Genomic DNA, 17061 nt, shown 5'->3' on the forward strand with positions numbered 1-17061 from the left:
TAGAATCTTGTAAAGAATGAAGGCAATGAATAATTCTGACCCAGGGACATGCTTTGACGATCATAAAACCTTCATTTAATGTACAATAAATATTGTAAGTACAGCCTTTTAACATTCATATCAGTCATACACGTGTAAAAAGAAAGTTAACCACAGTATAGTAAAACAAACAAAAAAAATGACCCGCTCTTAACTAATAAGAATGAATGATGTGCAGCGTGCAGGAAAATTAAAAGTGAATAGACCTGCATTAAGACTTATGTAAGCTGATTTTGCAGGTTAAAACTTGTAAAAAAAAGAAGTTAATGACTCAATATTTACAACTAAAACATATTCACCCAGGTCATGCTTGAATGCTGTATATTGTAATGACTTCCATTTTAATTTTCCCATTTTTGTTATTGTCAATAGTAACAAAAGAAAAACACCCAGAAGAGCCAAACTAGTATTTTATAAAGCTAGCCCTACTGTAATCTTTTCGATCAGGGGTCTCAAACACACAGCCCGTGGGTCAATTGCACCTTAATATGAAAATGTAATGTTAGTGCGGCCCGCAAGTTTTATATGAATGGCGCTTTACAGCGTCATACTTGTATACCATCGATTTTTCCGGGAGATTCCCAATTTTCAGTGCCACTCCTGGGGTAATCATTCTCCCGAATTTCACCCGAACAACAGTATTAAGGGGGCACCACGAAGACACTGCCTTTAGCGTTCTCTACAACCTGTACAAACAGCGTGCCAGCCCAGCCACATGTTGGCATCAATAGACGCAATAAGCGACTGCAAGACATAGTTGATCAACAGCCACACAGGTCACACTGAGGGTGGCCGTATAAACAACTTTAACACTGTTACAAATATGCTCCACACTGTGAACCCACACCAACCAAGAATGACAAACACATTTTGGGAGAACATCTGCACCGTAACACAACATAAACACAACAGAAAAAATACCCAGAGTCCCATGCAGCCCTAACTCTTCTGGGCTACAATATATGCTCAATCTTTCACAAGAAAGGATGGAGCGAGGTACACCCCTTTGTCCACAACTGCGTGGGCAAATGGTCAAACCATTTAAGAACAACGTTTCTCAAAGTGCAATTGCAAGAAATTTAGGGATTTCAACATATACGGTCCATAATATCATCAAAAGGTTCAGAGAATCTGGAAAAATCACTCAATTCGCAATTCAATTCACAAGTTTATTCACATTACCATATAACATTTACAATAGTGGTGAATATCATCATTTAACGACGTTGGTACGTGGAAGGGTCCCCCAAATAAGCTATAAGAAGCTTTTGACAGGGGGTCCAAAGGACAATATATACTTGGAAAGATCAAATATGGTAGCAAGCACAACAACAACAAAAAAAAAACAACAACAACGCTATATGATAAACAGAAGATAATAGTACTAAAGCAAGCATACACATACATCCATATATTCATTCAACCATGCAAAACCCAACAGTAGTCTACCCCACATGAGGCATTAAAGATAGGTGGTTAATAGGTAAGTTTTCAGTTTCGTTTTAAGGTGGAGAATGGATACAGCATCTTGAGGCTCTCATTAAGGCGGTTCCAAACCTTTGGTCCTCTGCATACGACACTGCGAGCGGTACAAGCCAGTAAACGATGTTTACCTGATATCAATCAGTCAATCAATCAATGTTTATTTATATAGCCCCAAATCACAAATGTCTCAAAGGACTGCACAAACCATTACGACTACAACATCCTCGGAAGAACCCACAAAAGGGCAAGGAAAACTCACACCCAGTGGGCAGGGAGAATTCACATCCAGTGGGACGCCAGTGACAATGCTGACTATGAGAAACCTTGGAGAGGACCTCAGATGTGGGCAACCCCCCCCCCCCCTCTAGGGGACCGAAAGCAATGGATGTCGAGCGGGTCTAACATGATACTGTGAAAGTTCAATCCATAGTGGCTCCAACACAGCCGCGAGAGTTCAGTTCAAAGCGGATCCAAGACATCAGCGAGAGTCCCGTCCACAGGAAACCATCTCAAGCGGATCAGCAGCGTAGAGATGTCCCCAACCGATACAGGCGAGCGGTCCATCCTGGGTCCCGACGAGCGGTCCATCCTGGGTCTCGACTCTGGACAGCCAGTACTTCATCCATGGTCATCGGACCGGACCCCCTCCACAAGGGAGGGGGGGACATAGGAGAAATAAAAGAAGCGGCAGATCAACTGGTCTAAAAAGGAGGTCTATTTAAAGGCTAGAGTATACAGATGAGTTTTAAGGTGAGACTTAAATGCTTCTACTGAGGTAGCATCTCGAACTGTTACCGGGAGGGCATTCCAGAGTACTGGAGCCCGAACGGAAAACGCTCTATATATCAGATCTAAGTTACGAGTGTTGTGGGCATGCTGGGGATGGTAGATAGGAACCAAACTACAGAGCCCAAGATTCAGCCTATAAAGGACTTGATAGGTTAAACAAGCATTTTGATAAATATTGAACCGTCAGTCTTAAGAGTTGATATTTATGAAATAAATGACGAGTGGGGGCATTAAACTTGGACCATGACAGGGCCCGTATGATTTTCTTTTGCATGGATTCCAATTTGTGAAACTAGGTAGAGAAGGTGTTACACCAGATGATATTACAGTAGTTTAGATGTGGTTCAAAGAGAGTTTTATACAAGGTAAGTAGAGCATAAAGAGGAAGATAATGACGAAGGTGAAAGAACAGGCCAACATATTTGGATAATTTGTTTAACAGATGGCTAATGTGACATTTGAAATTGAGGTATTCGTCAATGATGACCCCCAGGAATTTTGTGGAGTATACTCTCTGTATTTCCTGCCCATTGTGCTCAGTGCTCAGTATTTGTCCGGTTTTTATTAGAACGAAATAGAACGTAAGCGGCATGGCCAGCAACCAACATTGAATGACCGTGACCTTCGATCCCTCAGACGGCACTGTATCAAAAACCGTCATCAATCTCTAGAGGATATCACCACATAGGCTCAGGAACACTTCAGAAAACCACTGTCACTAAATACAGTTCGTCGCTACATCTGTAAGTGTAAGTTAAAGCTCTACTATGCAAAGCGAAAGCCATTTATCAACAACATCCAGAAACACCGCCGGCTTCTCTGGGCCCGATATCATCAAAGATGGACTGATACAAAGTGGAAAAGTGTTATGTGGTCTGACGAGCCCACATTTCAAATTGTTTTTGGAAATGTTCGACATTGTATCATCCGGACCAAAGGGAAAGCAAGCCATCCAGACTGTTATCGACGCAAAGTTCAAAAGCCAGCATCTGTGATGATATGGGGGTGCATTAGTGCCTAAGGCATGGGTAACTTACACATCTGTGAAGGCACCATTAATGCTGAAAGGTACATACAGGTTTTGGAACAATATATGCTGCCATCTAAGCGCCGTCTTTTTCATGGAAGCCCCTGCTTATTTCAGCAAGACAATGCCAAGCCACATTCAGCACATGTTACAACAGCGTGGCTTCGTAAAAAAAATAAAAAAGAGGGCGGGTAATTTCCTGGCCCACCTGCAGTCCAGACCTGTCTCCCACCGAAAATGTGTGGCACATTATGAAGCATAATATACGACAGAGAAGACCCCGGACTGTTGAACGACTGAAGCTCTACATAAAACAAGAATGGGAAAGAACTCCACTTGCTTGAACAATTGCTTGAACAATTAGTTTCCTCAGTTCCCAAACATTTATTGAGTGCTGTTAAAAGAAAAGGTGATGTAACACAGTGGTGAACATGCCCTTTCCCAACTACTTTGGCACGTGTTGCAGCCATGAAATCCTAAGTTAATTATCATTTGCAAAAAAAAAAAAAATGTATGGGTTTGAACATCAAATATCTTTTCTTTGTAGTGCATTCAATTAATATGGGTTGAAAAGGATTTGCAAATCCTTTTCTTCCCTTTATATTTACATCTAACACAGTTTCCCAATATGGAAACGGGGTTTGTATATATATGTATACATCTGTATATATATGTCAATATGTACATATATGTATACATATATGTATGTGTGTGTGTATATATATATATATATATATATATATATATATATACATTATATGTATACATATTTGTGTATATATATAAATATATATATATACACACACCCCGTTCCATATGAGTTGGGAAATTGTGTTAGATGTAAATATAAACGGAATACAATGATTTGCAAAATATTTTCAACCCATATTCAGTTGAATATGCTACAAAGAGAACATATTTGATGTTCAAACTGATAAACATTTTTTTTTTGCAAATGATCATTAACTTTAGAATTTGATGCCAGCCACACGTGACAAAGAAGTTGGGAAAGGTGGCAATAAATACTGATAAAGTTGAGGAATGCTCATCAAACACTTATTTGGAACATCCCACAGGTGTGCAGGCTAATAGGGAACAGTTGGGTGCCATGATTGGGTATAAAAGCAGCTTCCATGAAATGCTAAGTAATTCACAAACAAGGATGAGGCGAGGGTCACTAATTTGTAAGCAAATTGTCAAACAGTTTTAGAACAACATTTCTCAACGAGCTATTGCAAGGAATTTAGGGATTTTACCATCTACGGTCCGTAAAATCATCAAAAGGTTCCGAGAATCTTGAGAAATCACTGCACGTAAGCGATGATATTACGGACCTTTGCATCCACTGTATATTGGACGGACAATTCTATAACACATTGTACACATTGAAACATGATTTATTTACACAGGTGCTTGTGTTTATTCACAAATTTAACTAACAGCAAGGTAACACGACATACAGTAGCCTACCCAAAATGTCATTGAGCAGGGTCTTCTTTCTTCTCCTCTTGCATACTGGAACCACATAAGTCATCTCCTTTGGCGCGTAGCAGTCTGTGCTTTTGAAACCCAGAAGTAGTGTGGATTTCCATTCAGTGACTACGTTTCCATGTATGAAATTAGTCTGGATTCTTAAATACTTTGTCTTAAAACAAGCAGTCAACAACCCATGAAACACCTTCCATTCCTATTGCTTGGCGTTGGAAAAGTCGGACTAACACACCTAGATTATGCGACTGAAAACCGGATCTCTCTTGCGTGTGTGGCGCCAGGAGACCCTTTGTGTTGCACTTGCACCAAGTTTCAACACGCCGGATATAAATTGAAAGAACGGAACATTTTGAAGTGCATCGACGGGAGAGAAAAAAACTGAGATGTATTTAAAAAGGTAGCTAAGGAAATGGAGAATCCTGGCTTTATTTGGACTCTCAAACAAAAACGGGTGTGATGGAAGACAAGCAGGTATACTCTGCAAAGAAGAAAGCGTACACAAATATTTTCATGCTGCATTTGTGAACTCTAAACCGATTAGCAATAACTCTGTCTTCAGGACAACTGGTAAGGTTGTCCAGAACAATAGCAACCCTCATTTGAAGCGGTATCGGGGGAAAAAACAAACAGTCTTTTCCTTCAGACTTCAAACTTTTTCCATTTATCCACAGAGCTTATTGATTGCACTTTGAGACATTTGAAAGTTTTCTTTCCATTCTGCCTCCCAAAATTCTTCACAATGACTCTCTCCCATAGGTCTTTGCTTTGGACCTGCATTTAATCGAGCAATTCCGAGACCTTCTTGGTAGTAGTGTCATGTTTGTTGCTCAATGTAAGATCACTTTTTTAGATTCTGTCTGCTATTTAACATCAGCATGATGATTAAATGTGTAATATTTGTCATCTGTGGCAATATTACATCGGACATCGAGTACAACAAGAACTGGGCTGTTAACTTGGAAATAGCTACAAAGATGCATTTTTTTGGTGTGACGTCATAGGTCAAACAGAGAAGCATGACATTTATCAGCGCTACAAGGAAATAAGCGCCCAGCGTATGACCAATAGTCGCATTAAAGAGCTGAATAGACACATGGAAATGTAGTCACTGTTGCTGCTGTTTTAGTTTTCGAGGGCCTGGGTCGATCGTTTCCGAGTTTGGGGTTGTGACGTGTACATTTTTTCTTCTCCATGATGAGGGTGAACCCATAACGTGCTAAATGGCTGCCTGAATGATTGCGTGAGTGTGTTTGATTTAATGTGGGAAATTGGATTAGTCCATCCATCCATCCATCCATCATCTTCCGCTTATCCGAGGTCGGGTCGCGGGGGCAGCAGCCTAAGCAGGGAAGCCCAGACTACCCTATCTCCAGCCACTTCGTCTAGCTCTTCCCGGGGGATCCCGAGGCGTTCCCAGGCCAGCCGGGAGACATAGTCTTTCCAACGTGTCCTGGGTCTTCCCCGTGGCCTCCTACCAGCTGGACGTGCCCTAAACACCTCCCTAGGGAGGCGTTCGGGTGGCATCCTGACCAGATGCCCGAACCACTTCATCTGGCTACTCTCGATGTGGAGGAGCAGCGGCTTTACGTTGAGCTCCTCCCGGATGGCAGAGCTTCTCACCCTATCTCTAAGGGAGAGCCCCGCCACCCGGCGGAGGAAACTCATTTCGGCCGCTTGTACCCGTGATCTTATCCTTTCGGTCATGACCCAAAGCTCATGACCATAGGTGAGGATGGGAACGTAGATCGACCGGTAAATTGAGAGCTTTGCCTTCCGGCTCAGCTCCTTCTTCACCACAACGGATCGATACAACGTCCGCATTACTGAAGACGCCGCACCGATCCGCCTGTCGATCTCACGATCCACTCTTCCCCCACTCGTGAACAAGACTCCTAGGTACTTGAACTCCTCCACTTGGGGCAGGGTCTCCTCCCCAACCCGGAGATGGCACTCCACCCTTTTCCGGGCGAGAACCATGGACTCGGACTTGGAGGTGCTGATTCTCATTCCGGTCGCTTCACACTCGGCTGCGAACCGATCCAGTGAGAGCTGAAGATCCCGGCCAGATGAAGCCATCAGGACTACATCATCTGCAAAAAGCAGAGACCTAATCCCGTGGCCACCAAACCGGAACCCCTCAACGCCTTGGCTGCGCCTAGAAATTCTGTCCATAAAAGTTATGAACAGAATCGGTGACAAAGGACAGCCTTGGCGGAGTCCAACCCTCACTGGAAACGTGTCCGACTTACTGCCAGCAATGCGGACCAAGCTCTGACACTGATCGTACAGGGATCGGACTGCCACAATAAGACATTCCGATACCCCATACTCTCTGAGCACTCCCCACAGGACTTCCCGAGGGACACGGTCGAATGCCTTCTCCAAGTCCACAAAGCACATGTAGACTGGTTGGGCAAACTCCCATGCACCCTCAAGAACCCTGCCGAGAGTATAGAGCTGGTCCACAGTTCCACGACCAGGACGAAAACCACACTGTTCCTCCTGAATCCGAGGTTCGACTATCCGGCGAAGCCTCCTCTCCAGTACACCTGAATAAACCTTACCGGGAAGGCTGAGGAGTGTGATCCCACGATAGTTGGAACACACCCTCCGGTCCCCCCTGGATTAGTCCACTCCGTCCAATTGTGCAATTTCAGAGCTGAGGTGACAAGGCTTAATTTGTTGGCGGCATGTGAAGCTTGTGTACCTGGGAAAATCCATAAATTACCCGTAACTTTGCATAAAGCGCAGAGTTCAAAGTGTGGGAAATTACGGCAATAGTTGTTTAACCGCAGTCTCTGTTGATGGATCTTTCACAGTTCACACATAGACACTGTACCTGGAGACTCACCCATTTGTATTCACTACAATACTTTTTTGTCCTGACTTTTCTCCACCTCTATCGACTTCTGCTGAATTTCTAGTTTTCTCACTTATTAATGTTCTTCGCCGTACACTGAAGATGTGCTGCATCTTGCCAGAAACCAATAGTGTGTTGCAGTCACGCACGTTTTAATGATGATTCCTCCAAAGCAGAAAAAAACCTCCGAAGAGCTACTGATGCTCTACTTTCTGCAGTTGTCACTTCCGCCAGTGAGCGCATCAAAACATCATGAAAACTTAACAGCAGCCTTGGAGAGGTAAAGTTTGCCAGTGCATACTCAAGTCAATTTGCCTTTGCACAATAAACCACATATTGCCAAGAGACAAGCATAGACTATAACAAAGAAAACAGTTGGAGAGGATGTAGGTTATGAATATCTGCACCAATATGAATATGTGGGAAGTTCTGACACTAAGGAGCACTAAGAAGTTTTTGATGTATTTTAATATGCTACATTTATAGGCTGAAGATGTACCAGTTTGGACATTAGAGTCTATATAGGATAGGATATGATATATCTTTATTGTCATTGCACAAGTACAACGAAATTTTGTTGTACTTGAGTCAGAATGTCAGTATAGGAGGCTGGTTTTACAAACCCCGTTTCCATATGGGTTGGGAAATTGTGTTGCATGTAAATATAAACGGAATACAATGATTTTAAAATCCTTTTCAACCCATATTCAGTTGAATGCACTACAAAGACAAGATATTTGATGTTCAAGCTCATAACCTTTTTTTTTTTTTTTTTGCAAAAAATGAATAACTTAGAATTTCATGGCTGCAACAAATGCCGAAGTAGTTGGGAAAGGGCATGTTCACCACTGTGTTACGTCACCTTTTCTTTTAACAACACTCTAATTTTTGGGGAATTGAGGAAACTAATTCTGAAGCTTTGAAAGTGGAATTCTTTCCCATGCTTGTTTTATGTAGAGCTTCAGTCGTTCAACAGTCCGGGGTCTCCACTGCCATATTTTATGCTTCATAATGCGTCACACATTTTTGATGGGAGACAGGTCTGGACTGCAGGCGGGCCAAGAAAGTACCCGCACTTTTTTTTTTTACAAAGCCACGCTGTTGTAATACATGCTGAATGTTGCTTGACATTGTTTTGCTAAAATAAGCAGGGGCGTCCATGAAAAAGACGGCGCTTAGATGATAGCATATGTTGTTCCAAAACCTGTATGTACCTTTCAGCATTAATGGTGCCTTCATAGATGCTTTGGGCACTAACACACCCAGATACCATCACAGACGCTGGCTTTTGAACTTTGCATCGATAACAGTCTGGATGGTTTGCTTCCCCTTTGGTCCGGATTACACAATGTTGAATATTTCCCCCAAAATTTGAAATTTGGACTCGTCAGACAACAGAACACTTTTCCACTTTGCATCAGTCCATTTTAGATGATCCCGGGCCCAGAGAAGCCGGCGGCGTTTCTGGATGTTGTTGATAAATGGCTTTCGCTTTGCATCGTAGAGTTTTAACTTACACTTACAGATGAAGCGACCAACTGTATTTAGTGACAGTGGTTTTCTGAAGTGTTCCTGAGCCCATGTGGTGATATCCTTTTGAGATTGATGTCGGTTTTTTGATACAGTGCCGTCTGAGGGATCGAAGGTCATGGTCATTCAATGTTTGTTTTTTGGCCATGCCGCTTACGTGGAGTGATTTCTCCAGATCCTCTGAACCTTTTGATTATATTATGGACCGTAGATGTTGAAATCCCTAAATTTCTTGCAATTGCACTTTGAGAAACGTTCTTAAACTGTTTGACTATTTGCTCACGCAGTTAGAGACAAAGGGGTGTACCTCGCCCCATCCTTTCTTGTGAAAGACCTAGCATTTTTTGAAAGCTGTTTTTATACCCAATCATGGCACCCAACTGTTCCAATTAGCCTGCACACCTGTGGGATGTTTCATATAAGTGTTTGATGAGCATTCCTCAACTATATCAGTATTTATTGCCACCTTTTCCAACTTCTTTGTCACGTGTTGCTGGCATCAAATTCTAAAGCTAATGATTATTTGCAACACCAAAAAAATGTTTTTCAGTTTGAACATCAAATATGTTGTCTTTGTAGCATATTCAACTGAATATGGGTTAAAAATGATTTGCAAATCTTTGTACTCCGTTTATATTTACATTTAACACAATTCCCTAACTCATATGGAAACGGGGTTTGTACATCACAACGTTGAAAGAAAGAATGATTTCACTTTCCAGAATCATCTATCCGTTTTCAAATATGTCGTCCCTATAAGAACAAGCTTAAAAAGTAGATGTGTTTCTGTTAGAGGAGTTCAACTGTGGAACAGCTTGGATGATTCCTTAAAATGTTCCAGTTCCAACACTTTAAGACCAATGTCTTGAAAAAATATATCATTCTTGAATTAACATTGTAGTTAATACTATGATTAATGTTAATTAAAAATTAAACATGAGATATAAATAATAATAGAAGTACAATTGTTTGTATATATTGTATATATAATTAGTGCAAAGGTCTATATGTACACAGGGATATTTCACATGCCTGTACTGTGTATAAAATTGAACTACGTTCATGTTGTTTATAATGTTGTTTATAATGTGTATTTATAATAAGTTGCGCAAAGGACTTTTTATAACTTTTGGAAGTTTATTTTGTACTTGAAATTGTTTATAGGGTTAGGCGCAATATGCGTTTAACTTCAGCCTAAACCCTTTCGGTCTGCAACATTTTTTATTTTCAATCTATGAATGTACAACTTTTTATTTTCAATCTATGAAGGTACAACTGTTTTTTTGCTTTGTTGACCATTGACCGAAGAACAATAAACTTGAACAATAAACTTGAATGTTGAAACTTGAATGAGTAGACCGAATACAGATGGTCATTGAAAGTGTGTTTCTCAGAGAGAACCGAGTTGTTGGTGGTCCGCACACTTCAACTGGATTGTCCCGTATCCATTGAGTCATACTCTACCCTCTATATTGCTTCTATTAGTCATATTCCGTGCTCTGCTGCCTCTGTGTTGACCGCCTGTCTGATTCCTGTGTCCTGGATTGTGTCTTGCAGCTGGGTACAGAGTGGACCGCTCCAGGCGAGTTCAGCAAGTTCAGGTCTCAGTCCTCCAAGTCTGTGCAGTAAGTACCTGTGACATTCTCACTTCTACATTTCTCATAGACCACTTTGCAGTGTCGGAAATCATTTTAAAGCAACACAATATTAACTTTTGTGTGGCACCGTCACCAGCGACCCCGAATGTCCTAAGCGGCCTGTGATGAGGAAGATTTCTTTTTAAAATGTGGCAATCTTGAAACACCATGAAATGGTTAGAAGCACTTCAGCTTGCTTTTAAAGGCCTACTGAAATGAGATTTTCTTATTTAAACGGGGATAGGAGGTCCATTCTATGCGTCATACTTGATCATTTCGCGATATTTCCATATTTTTGTTGAAAGGATTTAGTAGAGAACATTGACGATAAAGTTCGCAACTTTTGGTCGCTAATAAACAAGCCTTGCCTTTACCGGAAGTAGCAGACGATGATGTCACCGGTGTGAGGGCTCCTCACGTCCTCACATATTTTATAATGGGAGCCTCCAGCAGCAAGAGCTATTCGGACAGAGAAAGCGTCAATTTCCCCATTAATTTGAGCGAGGATGAAAGATTTGTGGATGAGGATATTGATAGTGAAGGACTAGAAGAAAAATCAAAAAATGAAGAAATAAAGTTATAAAAAAGAAAAGGCGATTGCTTTGGGAGCGATTCAGATGTTTTTGGACACATTTACTAAGCTAATTCTGGGAAATCCCTTTTCTTTCTATTGTGTTCCTAGTGTTTTAGTGAGTTAAATAGTACCTGATAGTCGGAGGGGTGTGTCCACGGGTGTGTTGACGCCAGTCTCTGAGGGAAGTCACGGCAGCTGCAGATCTCCGGTAAGAGGCGACTTTTTACCACAATTTTCTCACCGACACCTGCCGGTTGACAAGTGGTCGGGATCCATGTTGGCTTGACCGCTCTGATCCATAGTAAAGCTTCACCTCCGGGCATTTTAAACAAGGAATCACCGTGTGTTTGTGTGGCTAAAGTCTAAAGCTTCCCAACTCCATCTTTCTACTGTGACTTCTTCAATATTAATTGCACAAATTCCAAAATATTCAGCAAAACAGATGTCCAAAATACTGTGTAATTGTGCGATGAAGAGAGTCGACTTTTAGCCGCAAGTGGTGCTGGGCTAATATGTCCCCTCCAACCAATAACGTCACAAACACGCGTCATCATTCCGCGACGTTTTCAACAGGAAACTCCGCGGGAAATTTAAAATCGTAATTTGGAAAAGGCCGTATTGGCATGTGTTGCAATGTTAATATTTCGTCATTGATATATAAACTATCAGGCTGCGTGGTCGGTAGTAGTGGGTTTCAGTAGGCCTTTAAGGAATTTTCACTCTTTACTGGGGCAAGCACTAACCAACGCTTGTGCCATCCTAGTTACTGCCGTTGTGTCCTTGGGCAAGACACTTTACCCACCTGCTCCCAGTGCCACCCACACTGGTTTAAATGTAACTTAGATATTGGGTTTCACTATGTAAAGCGCTTTGAGTCATTTGAGAAAAGCGCTATATAAATATAATTCACTTCACTTCACTAAACTGCTTGTAATTAACTTTTCACATAGTTAATGAACAAGGGGGTCACTGGACTCTCACATTATCATGAATAATTCAATAAATACTTTAATAAACTCGGCACACATTGCAGCTGGGCACCCAAGAGGGGAGCCCCCATTTCCAAGGTTCCCCCCCCCCCCCCCGATTTCAGGTTTTTGAGTTTTTCCTTGCCTGTATGTGGGTTGAGATCAGGTGATTCTGTTGTGGTTTGTGCAGCCATTTGAGGCACTTGTGATTAAGAGCTATATAGTTAAATTTTGATCGATGATATGTAATGATGGGCTTCACGGTGGAAGAGGGGTTAGTGCGTCTGCCTCACAATACGAAGGTCCTGAGTAGTCTGGGGATTAATCCCGGACTCGGGATCTTTCTGTGTGGAGTTTGCATGTCCTCCCATCCTCCGGCTTCCTCCCACTTCCAAAGACATGCACCTGGGGATAGGTTGATTGGCAACACTAAATTGGCCCTAGTGTGTGAATGTGAGTGTGAATGTTGTCTGTCTATCTGTGTTAGCCCTGTGATGAGGTGGCGGCTTGTCTAGGGTGTACGCCGCCTTCCGCCCGATTGTAGCTGAGATAGTCACCAACACCCCCCGCGACCCCAAAAGGGAATAAGCGGTAGAAAAATGGATGGATGGATGGATATGTAATGATGTAATACCTCACCTCACCTCCCCTCATTATGTAATAACGCCACATTTTGTAATACAATTCTTGAACACGCTTTATAATAAACCGACATATTTTGCTATAACTTGTTTCATATTGCAAAAGTTGTTGAAAATGTTTTTTTTTTAACAAAACACAACAATTAAGGAGCATGATGTAATGAATCGAATTTGATGCTTTAATTTGAAAAACTATCAAGGCAACAAATCATTAAATCTGAATTAGAACAAATTTTATGGTAGGATGTTTCATTGGGGTGCAGCACGGTGTGAGAGGGGTTAGTGCGACTGCCTCACAATACAAAGGTCCTGGGTTCGATCCTGCACTCGGGATTTTTCTGTGTGCAGCGTGCATGTCCCCCCCGTGACTGCGTGGGTTCCCTTTGGGTACTCCGGCTTCCTCCCACTTCCAAAGACATGCACCTGGGGATAGGTTGATTGGCAACATTAAATTGGCCCTAGTGTGTGAATGTGAGTGTGAATGTTGTCTGTCTATCTGTGTTGGCCCTGCAATGAGGTGGCGACTTGTCCAGGGTGCACCCCGCCTTGCATACATTTGATGTTCAAACTGATAAGCATTTTTTTTTTTTTGCAAATAATCATTAACTTTAGAATTTGATGCCAGCAACACGTGACAAAGAAGTTGGGAAAGGTGGCAATAAATACTTATAAAGTTGAGGAATGCTCATCAAACACTTATATGGAACATCCCACTGGTGTGCAGGCTAATTGGGAACAGTTGGGTGCCATGATTGGGTATAAAAGCAGCTTCCATGAAATGTTAAGTAATTCACAAACAAGGATGGGGCGAAGGTCACCAATTTATAAGCAAATTGTCGAAAAGTTTTAGAACAACATTTCTCAACGAGCTATTGCAAGGAATTTAGGGATTGTACCATCTACGGTCCATAAAATCATCAAAAAGTTCAGAAAATCTGGAAAAATCACTGCACGTAAGCGATGATATTACAGACTTTTGATCCCTCAGGCGGTACTGCATAAAACAACGACATCAGTGTGTAAAGGATATCACCACATGGGCTGAGGAACACTTCATAAAACCAATGTCAGTAACTACAGTTGGTCGCTTCATCTATAAGTGCAAGTTAAAACTCTACTATGCAAAGCCAAACTCATTTATCAACAAAATCCTGAAACGCCGCCGGCTTGGCTGGGCCCGTGCTCACCTAAGATGGACTGATGCAAAGTGGAAAGGTGTTCTGTGATCTGACGAGTCCACATTTCAAATTATATTAGGAAACAGAGGACGTGGTGTCCTCCAGAAATAAGAGGAAAAGAACCATTTGGATTGTTATAGGCGCAAAGTTCAAAAGCCAGCATGTGTGATGGTATGGGGGTGTATTAGTGCCCAAGGCATGGGTAACTCACACATCTGTGAAGGCACCATTAATGCTGAAAGGTCCATACAGGTTTTGGAGCAACATATGTTGTCATCCAAGCAACGTTATCATGGACGCCCCTGCTTATTTCAGCAAGACAAGTGTTAAAACAGCTTGGCTTCGTAAAAAAAGAGTGCGGGTATTTTTCTGGCCCGCCTGCAGTCCAGACTTGTCTCCCATCGAAAATTCGTGGCACATTATGAAGCGTAAAATACGACAGCGGAGACCCTGGACTGTTGAACACCTAAAGCTCTACATAAAACAAGAATGGGAAAGAATTCCACTTTCAAAGCTTCAACAATTATTTTCCTCAGTTCCCAAACATTTATTGAGTGTTGTTAAAAGAAAAGGTGATGTAACACAGTGGTGAACATGCCCTTTCCCAACTACTTTGGCACGTGTTGCAGCCATGAAATTTTAAGTTAACTATTATTTCCCCCAAAAAAATAAAGTTTATGAGTTTGAACATCAAATATCTTGTCTTTGTAGTGCATTCAACTGAATATGAGTTGAAAAGGATTTGCAAATCATTGTATTCCGTTTATATTTACATCTAACACAATTTCCCAACACATATGGAAACGGGGTTGTACAATATGAAAACAAAATATTTATTTCATATCCAAAAAACAGCAAATTGCAGGCAAATGTTTGCTCAATGACAAAAGCAAAATGGATTAACAGTAAGGTTTCCAACAACAAAGACAGTGCTGGTGTCAGCAGGAAGGAGAAGGGACAAGCGTAATCAAGCAGGCCTTTGCAGCCAATCAGCCAGTCCCAGCCTGATGGGACACATCTGGACACAGCTGCAACTAATCAAGGAAGGAAAAACCAAAATAAAAACACAGAACCCAAAATTCAATTAAAAGACAAACAGGGGAAATAAAAAGGACTGCCAGCGACTCTACATACTACTGGTAGGTTAAAGTGTGTTAATGTTATATAGTCAGGTTAGTTGTAATGTTTTCATCATTACATTATTATAAATCGCATGTGTTTTAGTTGGAATTACTTTAAAAGCATACTTGAATTTTTCACTTAATAACACATGAGTGGAAGCATTTAATTTTTTGTTTTGTTAAATTATGTAGAACAAATGGCTAACGGGTGGTAATGTTAGCTGTGGTGCGAGTGGTAATACGAGAAAAAGAAGGTGCGATTCTGGTAACAAATGAAGGAAGAATTAATTCCCAAGAAAAACAGCAGGAGGTCCATCAGCTGGCGGTGGTTTGGCTTCGAGTGGGAATGTGTCGAGCAGACAACCGTAATTTGTCAAGTGTGGGGCAAAAGCGTTGCTACAAAATGTAGCATTACTGCTAATATGTAGCATCATTTGAAAAGTCACCTGCTAGAGAATGAAGAGTGGTTACTCTGCATGTCAACTTCTCCGTTCAGTGCCACACCAAAAAAAAATTCAGAGGCAACCATTTCCACATCAACATCGTATTAAAAAATAGTCAACAACAGAAGGAGATAACGTCCACAGGAACCTACCACATAGCGAAGGACATACACTATTTGATTTCCTTTTATGCAGCTAATTTTTTTGACAGTTATTGAAATATCTTGTGTGACATCATGCACAAAAGTGCACTTCATTAGTTTTAAACTATTGTAGTGGTGTTCTGTACAAAAATTGCACTTTAGTGTTGTTTTGATATGTCATCTTAATGACATCATGCACAAAAGTGCACTCATAGCTTGTTTTAAAATGACAATCTTGCACTTTCTGTTTTGATATGACATGAATGTTTGTGCCACTGCTTAATAACTGTTTGATAAATACAATTTTGGTAAATTGATATAGTTGTGATTTCCCCCTCTGCATGAAAGTTTAAAATTAGCAAAGGCAAAATTACAAGATATGTATTGTGTATAGTGACATGGCCTAAAAATATCGAGATGTTATAAAAAGCCCATATAGCCCAGCCCTAAGGCGAACACACCTCTACAGAGCTGAAAATATTTTGTGGCGTACCTCAGGGATCAATACTTGGACCAAAATTTTTCAAATGACATTTGTAAAGTTACAAAGGACTTAAAGCAGGGGCGCTCACACTTTTTCTGCAGGCAAGCTACTTTTCAATTGACCAAGTCGAGGAGATCTACCTCATTCCTATTTATAATTTATATTTATTTATTTATGAAAGAGACATTTTTGTTAACAAGTTAATGGTGTTTAATGATAATACAAGCATGTTTAACACACATAGATTCCTTTCTTTCATGAAGACAAGAATATAAGTTGGTGTATTTGATTCTGATGACTTGCATTGATTGGAATTAGACAGTGGTGCTGATAACGTCCGCATTTTCAAATGGAGGAAAAGAAAAGTCCTCCTTTCTGTCCAATACCACATGAAAGTGGTTGGATTTGGCATCTCATTTGTCCAACTTGCATACTCGTTTTTAAACACTTTGTTATGAGAGTAGCATATGTGTGTGGCCCTTTAATGTCTGGCAGCAGGTGAGTGACGTCAGTGAGTGTGCGGGTGGGCAAGCAAGTGAGAAAGCGGTCGCTGAGGGCGGGGGAGAAATACATTGGCATCAAACTCCGTAGCTTGCTAGCTTGTGCACGCTAGCTTTCTGAGACTCTTATTTTGTTAGCACAGGCAGGATG

At 41.3% G+C, this 17061-nt stretch overlaps 1 protein-coding gene across 1 annotated transcript in view; it reads left to right on the forward strand.

The window, feature by feature from the left end:
- The window catches only part of LOC133563457 (N-acetyl-beta-glucosaminyl-glycoprotein 4-beta-N-acetylgalactosaminyltransferase 1-like), a 521254-nt gene that overhangs the window by 365300 nt on the left and 138893 nt on the right, over positions 1-17061 (forward strand). The window contains exon 7 of the mRNA XM_061917589.1: positions 10779-10846. Coding sequence (XP_061773573.1) covers positions 10779-10846 — 68 coding nt within the window. The remainder of the gene's footprint in view (positions 1-10778; positions 10847-17061) is intronic.

The sequence above is a fragment of the Nerophis ophidion genome, linkage group LG12, assembly GCF_033978795.1.
Source record: "Nerophis ophidion isolate RoL-2023_Sa linkage group LG12, RoL_Noph_v1.0, whole genome shotgun sequence".
Lineage (NCBI taxonomy): Eukaryota > Metazoa > Chordata > Actinopteri > Syngnathiformes > Syngnathidae > Nerophis > Nerophis ophidion.